Source organism: Melospiza melodia, chromosome 3 (genome assembly GCF_035770615.1).
Source record: "Melospiza melodia melodia isolate bMelMel2 chromosome 3, bMelMel2.pri, whole genome shotgun sequence".
In the NCBI taxonomy this organism is placed as follows: Eukaryota; Metazoa; Chordata; class Aves; order Passeriformes; family Passerellidae; genus Melospiza; species Melospiza melodia.
Genome location: NC_086196.1, coordinates 109,420,022 through 109,434,837, shown reverse-complemented (window position 1 = coordinate 109,434,837; position 14,816 = coordinate 109,420,022). Strand labels below are relative to the sequence as shown.

Genomic DNA, 14,816 nt, shown 5'->3' with positions numbered 1-14,816 from the left:
TAACCTTCCAAAATTAGATTAACTTAGAAGTCAAATCCTTTGTTTAGTTTTTAGTTTGTATTTTCACTTGAGTTCCTTTGGAGGTGATGATTTCTAGGTTTTGTTTAAAATAAGGCTGTAAGTTTAGCTGTGTCATGTTTCCCCTTTAAAAGTAACATTATGCTGAGATGGCTCCAGGAATCTGGTTCTTAAGGAAAAGATGAAATAATGGAAATAGCACCTTTTTCTTGAACTTGGATTGATTCTTGTTATTTAAGTGTCTTATTAGTATTTTAATTAATACCTTGGTGGAAGCCAGCAATAGAAATGTCTGAGAAGGAAGAAACTCTCAAAATATTTGTCAACAAATGTGAGCAAACAGAATGTTTGAATCTGCCTCAGACATTGAGGTTTTCCTTGAAGTCATGAGGACAGAAACATTTTACTGTGATGTTAGATTATTCATCACCTGAATATTCTGTGTAAACTTCATTAGTTCTCCCCCCAAGTCTTGGTTTCATTGCTCCATTCCCAAATGTATTTAACTGAGAGAACCTAGTTGCAGGTGAATTGATGTCTGTATTGCAAAAACCCTATCAAGTGGGGTTTGAATTACCATTTCTGTTTGATTTTTTTTCCCTGAATGACACTAGTCACTAAGGTACTCTATAGATGTTTGTTCAAATTGATTACTAAAAGAAAATTATTAGACACAGGCATCAGCTTGCAACATCCCTAATGCCAAAGTTTTCTAAAAGGAGCTTTATGCAGCTGCTCACCAGCCTGGCTCTTACAGAATGAATGTTTGCCTGTGACAGTGTGGTGGTGATTGCTGTTCTTAGCAGAGTCTAGGTGAGATGGACTTCAGAACACATTCAAAATACAGCTTGATACTTACTGGAAAATAAAAGGAAACTCTTCTCTTTTTTTTCACAGATATAAATGCACACCAGCAGCACTGGTGGTGCAAAAGCAAACCACTGCAAATGCTGGTGTTTGATATCCTAGAGAGGATTGTTTCATGCCCATAGTCTGAGCTACAGAATGCAATATCTTGGAGTGATGGCTTTAATTTCCCACTAGAGGAATAGGGATGCAGTGGGATCAGGGAAGGAAAGAGCACAGATGCATCCACAAAGACAAGAGAAGAGCTGTGTGTGGCTGGGCCTCATTGTGAATATCAGCTACATAAAATCCATGCCATAGATCATTTTCTAATTTAGGTATAGTCAGTCTGCACCAGGTGCCTTTCAAATCCTCTAGAAACCACTGCAAAATTTAAGAACAAAAATAACTGCTTTTCAGCAGCAGCACTGAAGTTTTGCTGGCAGACAGACTTTGCATTTAGCCATCTGAGGGCAAGTTCACATGTCAGGTTCCCATCTGTCACCACAGCATTGGGGCACCCAAGGCACGTGGCTTTTCTGGTTTTGAAGCATCAACCCTCAAAGAGGAGTTGCTACAGTTCTCAGCAGCAAAGCGTTTAATCTTATTTTTGAGTGGCTCTGCTTCTTGTGTGAGACCTTGTTGGGTTCCAAAATGCGTAAATAAAATTAATTGTCCTTATTGGTTGCAGTCACTAGATACAAAGAAGCAGAGCTTTGCATAGGTCAGCTGTTGATCCCATACCAATAAAATGTTACTTGATTAAATACTGTAGACCTTCAGCTAGCCCACAACAATGCAAGACATTATTCTTGTAATCAAAACACATGATAAAGATGGTCATTTAGAAGGAACAATAGCCTGAGGTTATTTTCTGGATAAGTTAATTTTAAGCTCTGGTTTGACAGGCTACTGAATGCAAAAGGAATGGAGAGTGTGGACTCATTTGCTCAAACTCTGGGCTTCATTCAAAATCAGTCTGAAGCCTTGCTCTGCAGAGCTTACTAGAGGTAACTTGGCATAATATACATCTTCCCTCTTTAGAAGAATTTTCGGTGTTTCTTTTTTTAGGTGTATAGCTTCAGGTCCCTACCTCAAAAATTATCTTTTGGGATCAAATATTTATCTCCATAATTTAATTAATTAAATAGGATTTGCAATTTAAAGGCCTTTTTATTTTTCCCTTTCCTTTTTAGATATTTCAGAGTATCAGAAAATAGGGAGGTATGTTTATTATGATTAAGTGAGTTTGGAAAGTGGGGCAGCATGTAGTTTGAGCTCCAGTTTAGCTCCATATCCTAATGAGTTTTGTTGTCAGAATGGACTAAATTTCCCAACATACTCCTACAAACCAAGTTTTGAAGTTGTGTACCTTCATCACAATCTCCATTAATGGCTCTGCACATGCAGATGTGGGCAGATGAATAAAAGGAGTGACCAGCCAGGGACACTGGGTTGAATCTGGTACTACCCCTTTCCAAAGCAAGAGTATCAGTCATTCTCCAGCCTGGCCTTTCACCAGAGGAAGCAGAGGGAGATGCATGTCACGTTGTTTGGTAGGTGTTTGCCCATTCCAGCAGATGACACACTGTCACACACTGCTGGCCCAGGGATGCATGTTGAATTCAGTCCTGTTGTTCTTTCTAAATAAATTTTGACAGGACTTGTTCTGACTTGTGCTCTTCCTTCACTAGACAGGTCTGTTTTGATCCTTTTCAGAATGGTCATTCACTTTCCAAAGAAGTCTCACACTGATAGACCAATCATAGCCCTTGCTGCCTTTTTATTTGCTTCCCTGCCAGCCTGCAATTCAGTTTTCATTAGAGCTGCCTAAAGCCAATAAATGTAAGCTTTTACCATGCAGACATTGTAAGAAATAAGAAGTCCTGTGGATTTTTAACAAATTACAGGCAGAATAAGACTGTAATTTGGGATGTAGACTGACTTAAGAAGTTGATTCAATTGATGTGGCATAATAGTAATTCAGCATAATGTGCTCATGCCATTAGACTTGCACAGAAAAATGTTCCAAACAGCTATAATGAATAGTTTGGGTTTTGAAAGCCTGAGAGAGCAGTTTCACCTGGAATCATAACTGGCATCTCTCAGAATGCTTGCACATTAAGAAAATTCAAAAAGGTATATGAATTTGAGTAAATTTCAGTACCACCTTGGGTAAAATTAAATTTTAGTGTCACTCAAGCACTTCTGGAGATGTCGAGGTGAAATCTGCTTCACCTGTACAACTGTGCAGAAAACTAACTCTGATTCAAGGCACCTGCATCATGCTGTGCATGAAAAACATAGAAAGACTTTCCCAAGAGGCTAAAATTCTAAGTCCCAGTATTTTTTAGTGCAATTTAGCTGCTTAAAGAAGCTTGATTCTTACCTGCTTAATTCCAAAGTAATTTAGGTACCTCTAAACATGCCCAAAGGAGTGTTGTATGGAGGGTGCCTATGGAATTCACCCCAATGCACCTCAAAACTCCTAACTTTCTGAGCTGAGGAAAAAAATGAAAAGAGAACCCAAAAAGGAAAGAAAAGCCATTGCCTAAACAAAGACCAGATAACTCACAAAGCAAATATCCCATGGCACAAAAAGCTGGAAGCTGCCTGAGAGTGCCAGATTTAAAAGCACCCATGATAATGACCCCTCCACACACAAGGTTCTCATTTTGGTATTCTTATGATACAGTAACAATATTGGGGGGCGCAGATAAGATATGGAATACAATAACATTATGGGTTACCCCAGGACATTCCATCCCTTATCCCATATTGTCTGATTAATGCCCAAATTTATACATTTCAACTGTAAACATACCTACACATATATCTATACATATCTACATATAACTATATACAAATATAATTTCAGTGGTCACTGACCATTGCCCCAGATATGGACAGAGTTCATTTGGTCCATGACTGATATGACTGGTAATTAAATGTCCATGGTAATTAAAATATGCGGTGGCAGTGACATTCAGCAGCCAGTGGTGCATTCCAGCCTTCCAGGCTGTTCTCACCCACAGTCAAATCCCCCTGAGGTGCACAACATGTTTCCCCAGCCCTCTGCTTAACCCACCAAGTGTAACCAGGTCCTTGAGCAAAAACAATCCCATGGATAGGCTTGCTCAAGGCAGACTGAATCCAAACAATCTTTCCTAACATAATTTCATATGCACAGCAGGGACTTTGTCTGCTGTACAGGGGTTTGGATTGGGCAGGGCCAGCTCAGTTAGTGGAATCTCTGGTGTTAACTAAGTGCTGATGCAATTCCCCCAGTTAAAGCCCCTTCTAAATCCCTTTAGATATAAACTGAACTAGTTTACGAAAAATATTTCCCAAAGAGCTGTTTCTTGGCCTTGGTTCCTAAAAAGAACCAAGAGAGGATAGAGGCTTTGGAAAGTGTTTTTATTTCCTGCCTGTTAGGGCAGGGAAGAGTACTGGGAAAACCAGCTGTGAATGCAATAATAGGCTGCAAAGCTACAAATAAATGTGTAAAAGTACAGAGAATATATAAAAGAAAAAAGGCAAAAAACTAGCCAGTATCAATGTGACTATTGCAGTGGTGATTTGCCATTTTCAGACATGTGGTTCTGTCTTCATTCTCCTAAAAAGTGCATACACAAATTGTCTACAACTTGAGCAAGGTCTCTGGCACCAGGGACAGTCACATTCTGGAGGCAGTTGTCAAATCTGGCTCCTCAAGGAACCCTTGCAGAGCTTTGACAGTGTCTAATTTCACAGGGTTTTTTGTAAGGACAGCCCAGCCATCTGGGTCTTTCAGCAGAAGATGATGGGCCAGGTGATCCCATCATAATTACCAACATTTTCTCTCCAAGTTTTTGCACAGAAATAAGATCCTTCAGGCACCAGGTAGTCTCCCAGGCAGTAAGTCTTTTCCCCATTGCTCTGAAATCACAACTGCACAGAATGACCTGAGGATATGTGCAGGAGATAAATGTGTTCAGATCCACAGGTGACATCAGATACTTCCTGAGGGGCCTGAAATATCACTTGTTATATGGAATATCATCACATGCTGTTCTACTCACCTCCTTTACTCAAATCTCTTTTATAATATCTTGCAATATATATCAAGGTGTTGGGGAAAAAAAATGAAGCTTCATGTTTTCTTTATTAGAAAAAAAGAAAAAGCCCACAAAAGACCAAACTGTTTCTGAGTAAGTTATATCTGGTGAGTGGAGAACTGATCTGAATCTGGAATTGGTGGAGGTGAAGGTATTAGTTGTAATCTGGTACATAATTTTGGATTGCTATCCTCCAAATCCATAATTTTGGGTTGCTGTATTTTGGATTGCTGTCCTCCAAAGCAATGGTACCTCATATTCTATAGTCTTGCTATCTGCAAATTCATTCCCTGCTTGCTCAAATTTAATAAATCCAGAAATAGGCTTGAAACTACGTGGAGGCTCCCTTAGCATGCCTTGTCTTTTAAACAGATCCTTGTTTTTGTGATCACAGATTGGAAGCAAATCACCTGCCTGTCTGCTTGCTTTGGGCTAGAGTCTTTCTTGGGAAGAGCTGATTGTGCAAATACCTAATTACAACATAATGTGTTTTTTTAGGCTGAGGGAATGTGCTTCAGTCTGGCTTGGGGGGTTTTTTGGTAATCAGACTTGTATCCTGTAGAAAGAACTGTGATACCTGTGTATGCTTTGCTCTATGGATAATTCAAATCAAGATCTGATTTAAAGCCTGCAACACTTAACACTAGTCAACAGAATAATTATGTGATTGGTGCAGGGAGGAACCAGCATCTAAATTAAAGGGAGAGAGGAGACTGTGTTAGAAATTAGATGGGAAAGTCCTTCCTCTGTCACCAGTGATCTTCTGTGACCTTGTGGTAAAGCTTTTGACTGTCCAATTGATGTGTAAGTCTTGAAAGGGTGGTATTGTTTCACAGAAAAGGAGCTGTTGTCTAAAAAAATCCCCAAAACTTTGTAAGATTTATCTTCTTAAACTTTCTAGTGCTTTCAGCTCTGGCATATATCAGCAGGTGGTAATTCTAATGCTGGTTTTAAAAGTATCTTCTAAAGTATTTTAAGCACTGACTTTTTTTTTTTTTTTTGGAAATTGCTAGAAATAGCAGTATGAAAGCAAAAGCTTGAAGTGTTTTTACTTTCTGAAAGTACCAGAGTTGATGAGTTTTTAAGCACACCAAATTTTAATGAAAAAATCCAATTCTTGCTAAGCTCTGCTATTGGTCTCTGAGGCTATCACTGTTAGCAGTGGATTAGGAGAACAATGCCACTGAACTGAATTCCTCTTTAATATGCCACAATTGAAAGGATGATAAGAAGACTTTCACATTTCAGAAAGCTTTTTGATTGTAGTACCTTTAATAACTTTAAATTAAGTTATGGCTTTACATTAAAATGTATAAAATTGTGAAGTCCCCACATCACAAAGTAGTGCAGAAATGATTAGAATGACTTTGTTGTGCTGATGAATTGAGCACAAGATGAGCACTGGCCTATTGCTAAAAAGGTGAACCCTATTAAAATGATTTTTAATAAGCTTTTTAAATGCTTTCCACTTTGCTATTCACATAATTAAAAGGGAGGGGAAATTACTCAGACTAGGTAAAGAAAGAAAAGCCTTTGGGCCTTATACCACTTTCTCCAGCTTAGTTTCATTTGCAGAGTTAAAATTTGCAGGTACAGCTGTCATAAATTTTAACTTAGAGGGCTTGAAGGTTGCATTGTCTTCAGAGAGGGCAAGCACCACTGCTTTTCCTATTTTGGATGAGTTTTTAACCTGTCTTTCTGTGGTATGTTCAAAGGACAAAGGAGGAATTGAGAATCTGACTCCATGTTCTTAGGAGGCTCATATATCATATCATATCATATCATATCATATCATATCATATCATATCATATCATATCATATCATATCATATCATATCATATCATATCATATCATATCTATACTAAAATTATACTAAAGAATAGAGAAAGGATACAGACAGAAGGTTTCAAAGAATGATCATGAAAAACTCATGACTGCTTCCAGAGTCCCAACACAGCTGGATGGGGATTGGTCATTAAGTTAAAACAATTCACATGAAACCAATCAAACAACCACCTGTTGGATAAACAATCTCCAACCACATTCCAAAGCAGCAAAACACAGGAGAAGCAATCAGATAATTATTGTTTTCATTTTTATCTGAGGCTTCTTAGCTTCCCAAGAGAAGAAATCCTGGTGAAGGGATTTTTCAGAAAATATGACAGTGGCAGCTTTCTATCCTTGTTTTGTACATGCAGAGTATTTCTGTTCTCTGAGCTGGTGTTGCTGAGATTGTGTGTTTAGCCAGAACAACCAACATGATCAATGTATGAGTTGCCCATTTTTGTAACTCTGTTACAGTGCCAGGGTCTTGTGCCCTCACACCAAGCTGTTTACAAATGTATCATTAGGATATTTTCCAGCATAGCAGGTCAAATGCTGTTAGTGAAATGAAACTCCAAAGTGCATTTGGAAGAACACTGATTACCAGACTAAATAATCCAGAACAATTGGCCAGAGTCTAAAAAACAAAAATGAGCAATAAAACCAAGCATGTTGGAATATTTTGGCAGTTAACTAGTTTTTTCTTTCCTAGATAATCATACAAACCTAGTAGCTATTAAACAGTGATTTGCATGCCAGGAACAATGTTTCTATCAGAAGGAAATCACATAATTAATATGTATAAAAGTTGGACCTCTGAAGGTATCCCGAGTCTCTTCTAAGAAATTTTTTTCAAGGACACATCAAAAGAGTTCTGAAAATAGACAAAAATGGATTTGGATTTTAATACAAAAGATATGGAAACAGCTCCCCTCCTGTCCACTGAGTGCTGGAGAGGAGATCCTTTCATCCAGCCTTGCTCCTACTCCAGCTGCTTGCAGTGGCCTCCTGGGCTGCAATGAAGTCCATACTGAATCTCTTCTGGATCTCTAGCGAACTTTTCATCATTTCTGGCACTTGGTGTTGATGTGCTCCTGCCCCTCTCCCAGCTTGCTGTGACTCTCATCCTCTCCTTGTCCCATCTGACTTTGGGAAGCATCTTTCCATACATTGCAAGGATCACTGTTCTTTTTCTCCTGTCACTTTTTCCACTTTGCTGTCCATTGCAGCTGACAGGGCAGAGCAGCCTTCCCCTGCAGTGCCCTGCCACAACTCTGATCACTGTTTGTGATGTGAGCACTTGTGCCATCAGCCACTGTTCCCTCACTCCGGGGGAACGCTCCCAGCCAGCATCTTTGGGCCCAGCAGCCTGTGTTTCAATGAAGGAACAGCTTCTTTGTGTCAAGGGCACAGCAGCTCTGGGCTGCATTAACATACCAGGGTAAATGCAGATCTGGGTTTTATAAGATGGCTAATTTGTTCAGAGGTGGTTGTTGAAGAGCACATAATGTCAAGCCATATGGCAGGAAACCTTCATACAAAATTAATTCCATCATTAGCTGTTCGTGCCTGCTTGTTGCCATTTTCCCAAGGATCTTCTTTGTGTTCAAGGAATCTGTGATATTCACTCAACTCTGGAGCACAGATGTGGAAAAGAAATGTACCTGCTGTTCCTTGTGTGTCACATAAGTGTGTGCTTAGAGCAGAGGGATTTTTTACTTTGCCATTAGAGCTATCATGCCAAAACAATGAGTAATGGCTTTAAAGAAAAGGCATGACAGTCAAATATCTGGCCATACATACCAAGGTGAATGCAGTAGGTCTTTTGACGTGTCCAGTGAGATATTTTGGTACCTTTGAGCCTTTGGTAGTCATAAACTAGAATTATTGCAGTAACTTTTCAGCACAGTGCTAAAACACTATCAGAATGCTATGTTTTACATTTCATTTTCTGCCATATTCATCCTGCAGGAATTACTGTTTTGGGACTTTTTGTAAAGAACCCTCCTTTGAGAACTAATTATGAAAAATGTTTCTCTCTTTCTCACTTTAAGTTACCTCTTAGAGTATTGCAGTTCATCTTGAAGGCATTTTTGTAATCAATTTTTTTCATGAACATTAATACAACCTGTGGCAGGTCTGAATGAAATAGAAAGTTTCACCATTTCTGCCAAGAGAATAGTTTTTGTCTCAGGTGCTTTTTTTGTTTGCTATTTTTTGTATGTTCTTCTTCTTTCTTTAATATTGAAACAGGTGGTTTCTTAAAAAGATAGCAGATTGTTATAGTTTGAGGGAATTATTCTTGAGAAATGAGTGAATAATTAGGACAGTTTCCTGAACAAAACACTTCCCTTACCCCAAAGCTCTGCATTCAAATAACTAAATGTTGTTTCTTCAGAGGAGAATGTGCTTCTCTGGCTTGAAAATTTATTTCCCATGGAAGACCAGTGAATGATTTTAAATTTATCTCTTTCTGTGGTCAGTCTGTAGTACAGTAAAGGAGTTTATCCCTGTGCTCCAGATGAGATTTCCCTTGCAGGTGTTTGGGTGACACTGGATGCATTTGTAATATCTGTTTGATCAAACCTTTTACCCAGTGTTTTGTTCAAAAGTTCAAAAATTATAATAAAAGTTATTAAGTCACACATGCCTGAAAAGTTGCATCCAAATGAACCCACATATAATGGAAGCCTTTTCAGGTTTGTGAAAACTAACTGTGTTAGTGTACATCCCCCAATTTCTCTATGTACAAATGTGACTGCAATCTGCACACTGGTTGGTAAATATTAACTTAGGGGAAGGAAAGGAAGTGTCTCCCATGTGCTTCTCATTAGTAAGACCTAAAAAAAAAAAAAAAAAAACAGGAAGGAAATTTTGAGGGCAACTCAATGAAAAGATAGTAGGTTCTGACATAATATGGAATTTATACAAATCTTTCTGCAGATAGCCATCATCAAACAAGCCCCAGTCAATGCAAGGATTGTGGAAGCTTTATGAGGGAAGATTTTTAAAGTCCTTTTGTGTATTATGTGGTAATATCCTGCAGCATGAATCTGAGGTTTGCATCTGCTGTGTTTACTAATGCTAGACAATTCTGTTAGCATGTCATGATTCTGTGACTGCAGAATAGACTAGGAAGCATCATGCAACCACAGGATGAAAGAGTTGCCAAGCTGGGCATAAGAATGAAGTGGAAAATAAATTCTTTTCTGCTTTTCCAGAGCTTAATACAGACATTTCAGTAGACTGTTTTATGGTTATTGGAAGGACTGTTCACATCCCATGGAAATATTTTTAGGTTTTTTTGCTGTTCATTTAATTTTCCAAAGTGGTTGTAATAAATTTGATCAAGTAAACCTTATGACATTTTATATTTCATTCCACAGAAATACCTCAGGAGCTTTTTCTCTGCAATGCTGAAATCTCCATCATCTCCACTGAACATTGACAAAGTGGGGCTGACATTGTCCAAATACACCATCTGTGAATTCTCACCCTTCTTCAGGAAAGGCGTTTTTGACTACAGCAGCCATGGGACCAGCTAAGTTGTGGGCCAGGATCCTTGTGCTGGAGGAGTATGGTTGGAGTGGTGCCTTCACTTTTGTGCAAGAGGAATGAGGGAAATCAAAACCCTGTGTCTCCTCCATGCCTGGAAACATCCAAACTGCCAGGCCCCCACGCTGACCTGTGTCCTTTAGCAGCTCCCAAGGCAGTGCCTGCATTCTCCTGCCATGGGCTGTACAGACATTTTTGTGTAAATTGCTCTGTTAATAGTGTACAAAGATTCTGACTCTGGTAATGAGTTTGGATCCCTTCTTGGCAGCAGTGCTTCCTTCCCGTTTTCTCAGATAATTTGTTTGAGAGCATCTCGCGTTTACCATGGCAGTGTGTCATGCTGACAGAGGGTTTCCCAGTGGCCTTTTGGTTTCTGTCCAAGCTGTTCCTTAAAGAACAGCTCCTCTTTTGTTTCTTTATAGCATAGTGTCATGTTTAAGGTAATGATCATGCTCCACTGTTGTTTCATTTTCTTTCCCTTCTAGATACACTGAGTATTGACTGTATAATTGTATAGTTTTTCTCAGAAGAATTAAAGGGCCTGGGTAACTTGAATGCTTACAAAAATATGTGCTGCAGGAAGAATATAATTTGAACCCTGTCAGAGTCCTCCACACTTAATTGTTTGGAGGCTGAACAAATCATTCACCATTAATAAAGAAGCAAAGGAAGCAATAGTTACCAAATAACATGGTCAGCATCTTTTCAGATTTCGTAATCATTCAGACTGGAAATGGAAACTCTGCACTGTGCAGAGCTCATAGCTATGCATAAAGCTGATGCAAAGTGCTATATATTGTTTTTTAAATAGCTTCTTCACAATAATTGTAAAAACTGAGGTTTATTTGCATCAGTTAAAATTTACAGCATTTAAATAATAGTACTTTAAAATTACTCAGGATTTATTCAGACTTGCACATATATATACAGGTAGAACTAATTTTATATTGCTGCAGATTCAAAGCTATGTATACACTGTGACTGGAATTATGTGTATATGTTAATGTATAATTGGTTGTATAAAAATCAGAATTGAATTACTTCCAGTTATTAAAATGCATAATGAAAGGTAAATTTTGTGTGCCATTTGTTCAGAGTGTGAAGCATTTTTTTTCTGAGTTGACATCCCTGACCACTGGTAGGTTGTGATAATCAAACTATTTCATGTCATTGAAAATTGTGATTAAAACCTAAAGTAACAACACTGGTGGCATTTTTATTTCATGACCCAAATGATAGGAACAGCAGTGTTTCACATTTGATACATCCATGGTCCTGAGGGAACTGGCCAAGGAAGTGTCCAAGGCACTATTCATCATATTTAAGAAGTGATGGCACTCGGGGGAAGCTCTGTCTGACTGGAGAAGGGGAAACATAACCCTCATTTTTAAAAAGGGAAAAGAGGAAGCCCCAAGGAACCACAGACCAGTCAGTCTTCCCTCAGTGCCTGGCAAGATTATGGAGCAGGTCCTTTTGGAAACTGTGCCAAGGCTCATGGTAAATTACGTGGTAATTGGTGACTGCCAGTATGCCTTCACTAAAGAAAAATCATGCCTGATGAATTTGCTGGCCTGCAGGAATAGTGGGAATTGCCTTAAGCTGGTTTTGTTAGATATTGGGAAGGAATTCTTGGCTATAGGGGTGGTGAGTTGCACAGAGAAGCTGTGAGCAGCCCCTTCACTGGAGGTGTTCATGGCCAGGCTGGATGGGGCTGGCTGTGAGAAACCTGATGAGAAACACCAAGGAGGTGTCACTGCCTGTGGCAGGGCTTAGAGGATTTCTAAGGTCCTTCCCAAGCCAGGCCCTTCTGTCATTCTGTGCTGATGTATAAAGATAACTGGGTTCCATTACTAAGCATAGCCTGACACAATAAGCATCTTTAATTACAATTTTAAAAGAAAAAAAAATATGGATGACTTAAATTTTTAGAGTATTTTTATAATTTTAATTAATTTCAGGGAAAACAAAAGTTAGGGTAAAATTCCTAGGCCCTGTTATTAGCAGGGTAGCATTTATTACCTTTGAATGTGTCTGACTTTATCTGATTCTAACTGACTTAGGTATTTTAATACCTCTGATTGGGAAGCTAAGCATTCTGACCAAAGCTGTTGATTCCCAAACTGTTTTTTGTTTTATTTTTTTCACTGGGTCCTGGATATTCCGGATGCCTTCATGCACTGGAGCATTACCTGCCTGTGCTTGGTCACTGACAGGGACCCAATCTCACGATCCCTGCTCTGCCCAGTGCCTTTATTGCACCTCTCCAGGGCCCTCAGTGCACTTTTCATCCTCCTGACCACAAGGCTGTGTGTTCCCTTCCTGCTTCCCTCTGCCATTTGGCTTTGCTTGTGCTTCCCAGATCAGAAGGTGGAAGTTGGTGCTGGTTGGGATCCTGTGGTGAGCTGAGTCACTGGAGTTTGGGTTGCAGCACTCAATGGAAGACTGGTAAGTGCATGTGGTTGTCCTGCTCTGATGCCCACAGGGGTGCTTCAGAGGCAGAAATGAGGGATGATCAATAAATGACTCTGAATCTCACTTCAAAGCCAGTGACTGTTCTGTTTGTCCTTCTCCCTTGGCCTGTTCCCCTTCCTACCCCATTGCAGTGAGGTATGATATAGAATTAATGCCTCAGAGTCTTCAGAAAAATGATTTTGTGTAACCGTAGAGCATTATTTCCTGGTTGCCACTTCTATGAAAGGACCTTGCAGGCCAAAAAAGGGTAAACTGCTTTATCTGCTGCACTGATAAACCCATTTCCTACAGTTTTCTTTCCTGAAAACCTACCAGTGTGCCAAGCAGAACTCCATTGCACCACATGGTGAATGCTGATTATGAAACGGCAAAAACAAACAGGACTCCTAGAGGTATTTTGTGTCACTTTGGATTTGGATAACCTGTTTAAGAAAAACTCAATGTGATAAAGAGTTAAGTCAAGTGAAAATTTTGAATATTAATTTTTTTCGCTTGAATTTAAAGGAAGACTTGTACTGGCTTCCTGCCAACAGTACAAATTGATTCGGGACCAGATGCTCCAATGGTGTAACCTTGCCTATAAGGTGGTTAATTTATGTTGTCTAGTTTACCTGACCTGCAGTGTGAAATGTGTACATTGCAAATAACAGAGGTCTATTAATCACTCCATTTACAATGTCATCAAGTTAAAAGCTACAGAGTTGTGAATGTAAGCATGAGATTAGGACCACAACCCCAGCTACCAGTTTTTCCCACCTTCTTACCTGTCTTTCACTGGTGTTCAGAGTTTTATCAATGATGGCAAGCTCAGGCTAAGCCAGGAGGCATCTTTGAATAATTACATCAGTAAAAAATATGATGGCTGTTTATAACCTACAGTCTTTGAACTCAGACTTCAAGAGAAGTTTCCAATAGAAGCTGAAATGCATATAGCTAGCCATTTTAAAGATGTTCCAATTGCATTTTTCTGTAGATATCCTCAAGCTCTAAAATTGTCCATTAATTTTATTTTCAAAATACTGACACTTTTAACAACATTGTGAAAGTTATTTTCAGGCCTGGTACGGGTGGTGGCTTTTTTTCCAAGAACCTAAGTAATTGAGAAATGTCCTTAAGTAAAACCTAACTTATGTATCAGTCCTATATATATTTCAGGCAAAGTGTGTGTTTAAGTACTTTACTATAATGGGGCTATCACAATTACCCATGCAACTGAAATCATGTCTCCATTAAAGTCACCAAACAGCTTGGCTCATATCCTCGCTGAGCCTACAGCAGATTTTCATCACCAGGATTGCACCAAAAAAAGCTGAAAAGCACACTGGAGGAAGTGCTTGGCTTTTTTTTTTTTTTTTTTTTTTTTTTGTATTTTTTTCTTTTTCTTTCTGCATAACATGATTAAATGCAACACAACTTTGAAGAAAGCCTTGCTGTTGGTCTTGACCCTGCTCTCCTTCAACTGGAAGTGCTTTCCCCCTGAATATGCTGCTGCTCATAGGCAAGAGGGTGAGCATCCCTCAAAGCCCTGCTGATAAATGACTCCTGGCAATCTCCTTGCTCCTGGGGGTGGGAATAAGAAATAGGTTTGTATTAGACTGTGATAAAGCTTGAAATTTTATATGCTCCCAACTCACCAAAGCCCCAAAATTGGAAAAAATAAATTATTTTTAACTTACAAGTTTCTTATGTCTGTCCATGGGTTTATTTTCTCTGTGTTGCATTAGATTCTGGGGAAAAAAAAAAAAAAAAAAGATAAGCTAAAGAGCAAAAACTTTCTGGCTTCCATCCTCATAGTGGGAAATAGAAGATATTCCTTTGCAGTACAGGCTTCATGAGCAATTAAAGTCTATGCAGTTGTACAGGCCCTGAACCTGTTAAAGGCTTGAAGTCTGATAAAGGTATATTTTCTTGGCAAAGGTGTAAGGAGTCCTGCCATTTTTTAAAATTGTTGTTTTATTATTTAAGAGAATGTTTTGTTAATATTGGTGGCAGACCAGAATGCT

General features: G+C 39.0%; 1 protein-coding gene across 2 annotated transcripts in view; it reads left to right on the top strand.

Moving 5' to 3' along the window:
- KIF16B (kinesin family member 16B) overlaps positions 1 to 11,415 on the top strand; it is a 140,697-nt gene extending 129,282 nt beyond the window's left edge. For both annotated transcript variants that reach the window (XM_063152551.1, XM_063152550.1), the window contains one exon: positions 10,173 to 11,415. In XM_063152551.1, the coding sequence (XP_063008621.1) occupies positions 10,173 to 10,331 (159 nt within the window). In that variant the 3' untranslated portion in view covers positions 10,332 to 11,415. The remainder of the gene's footprint in view (positions 1 to 10,172) is intronic.
- The last annotated feature ends 3,401 nt before the right edge of the window (positions 11,416 to 14,816 follow it).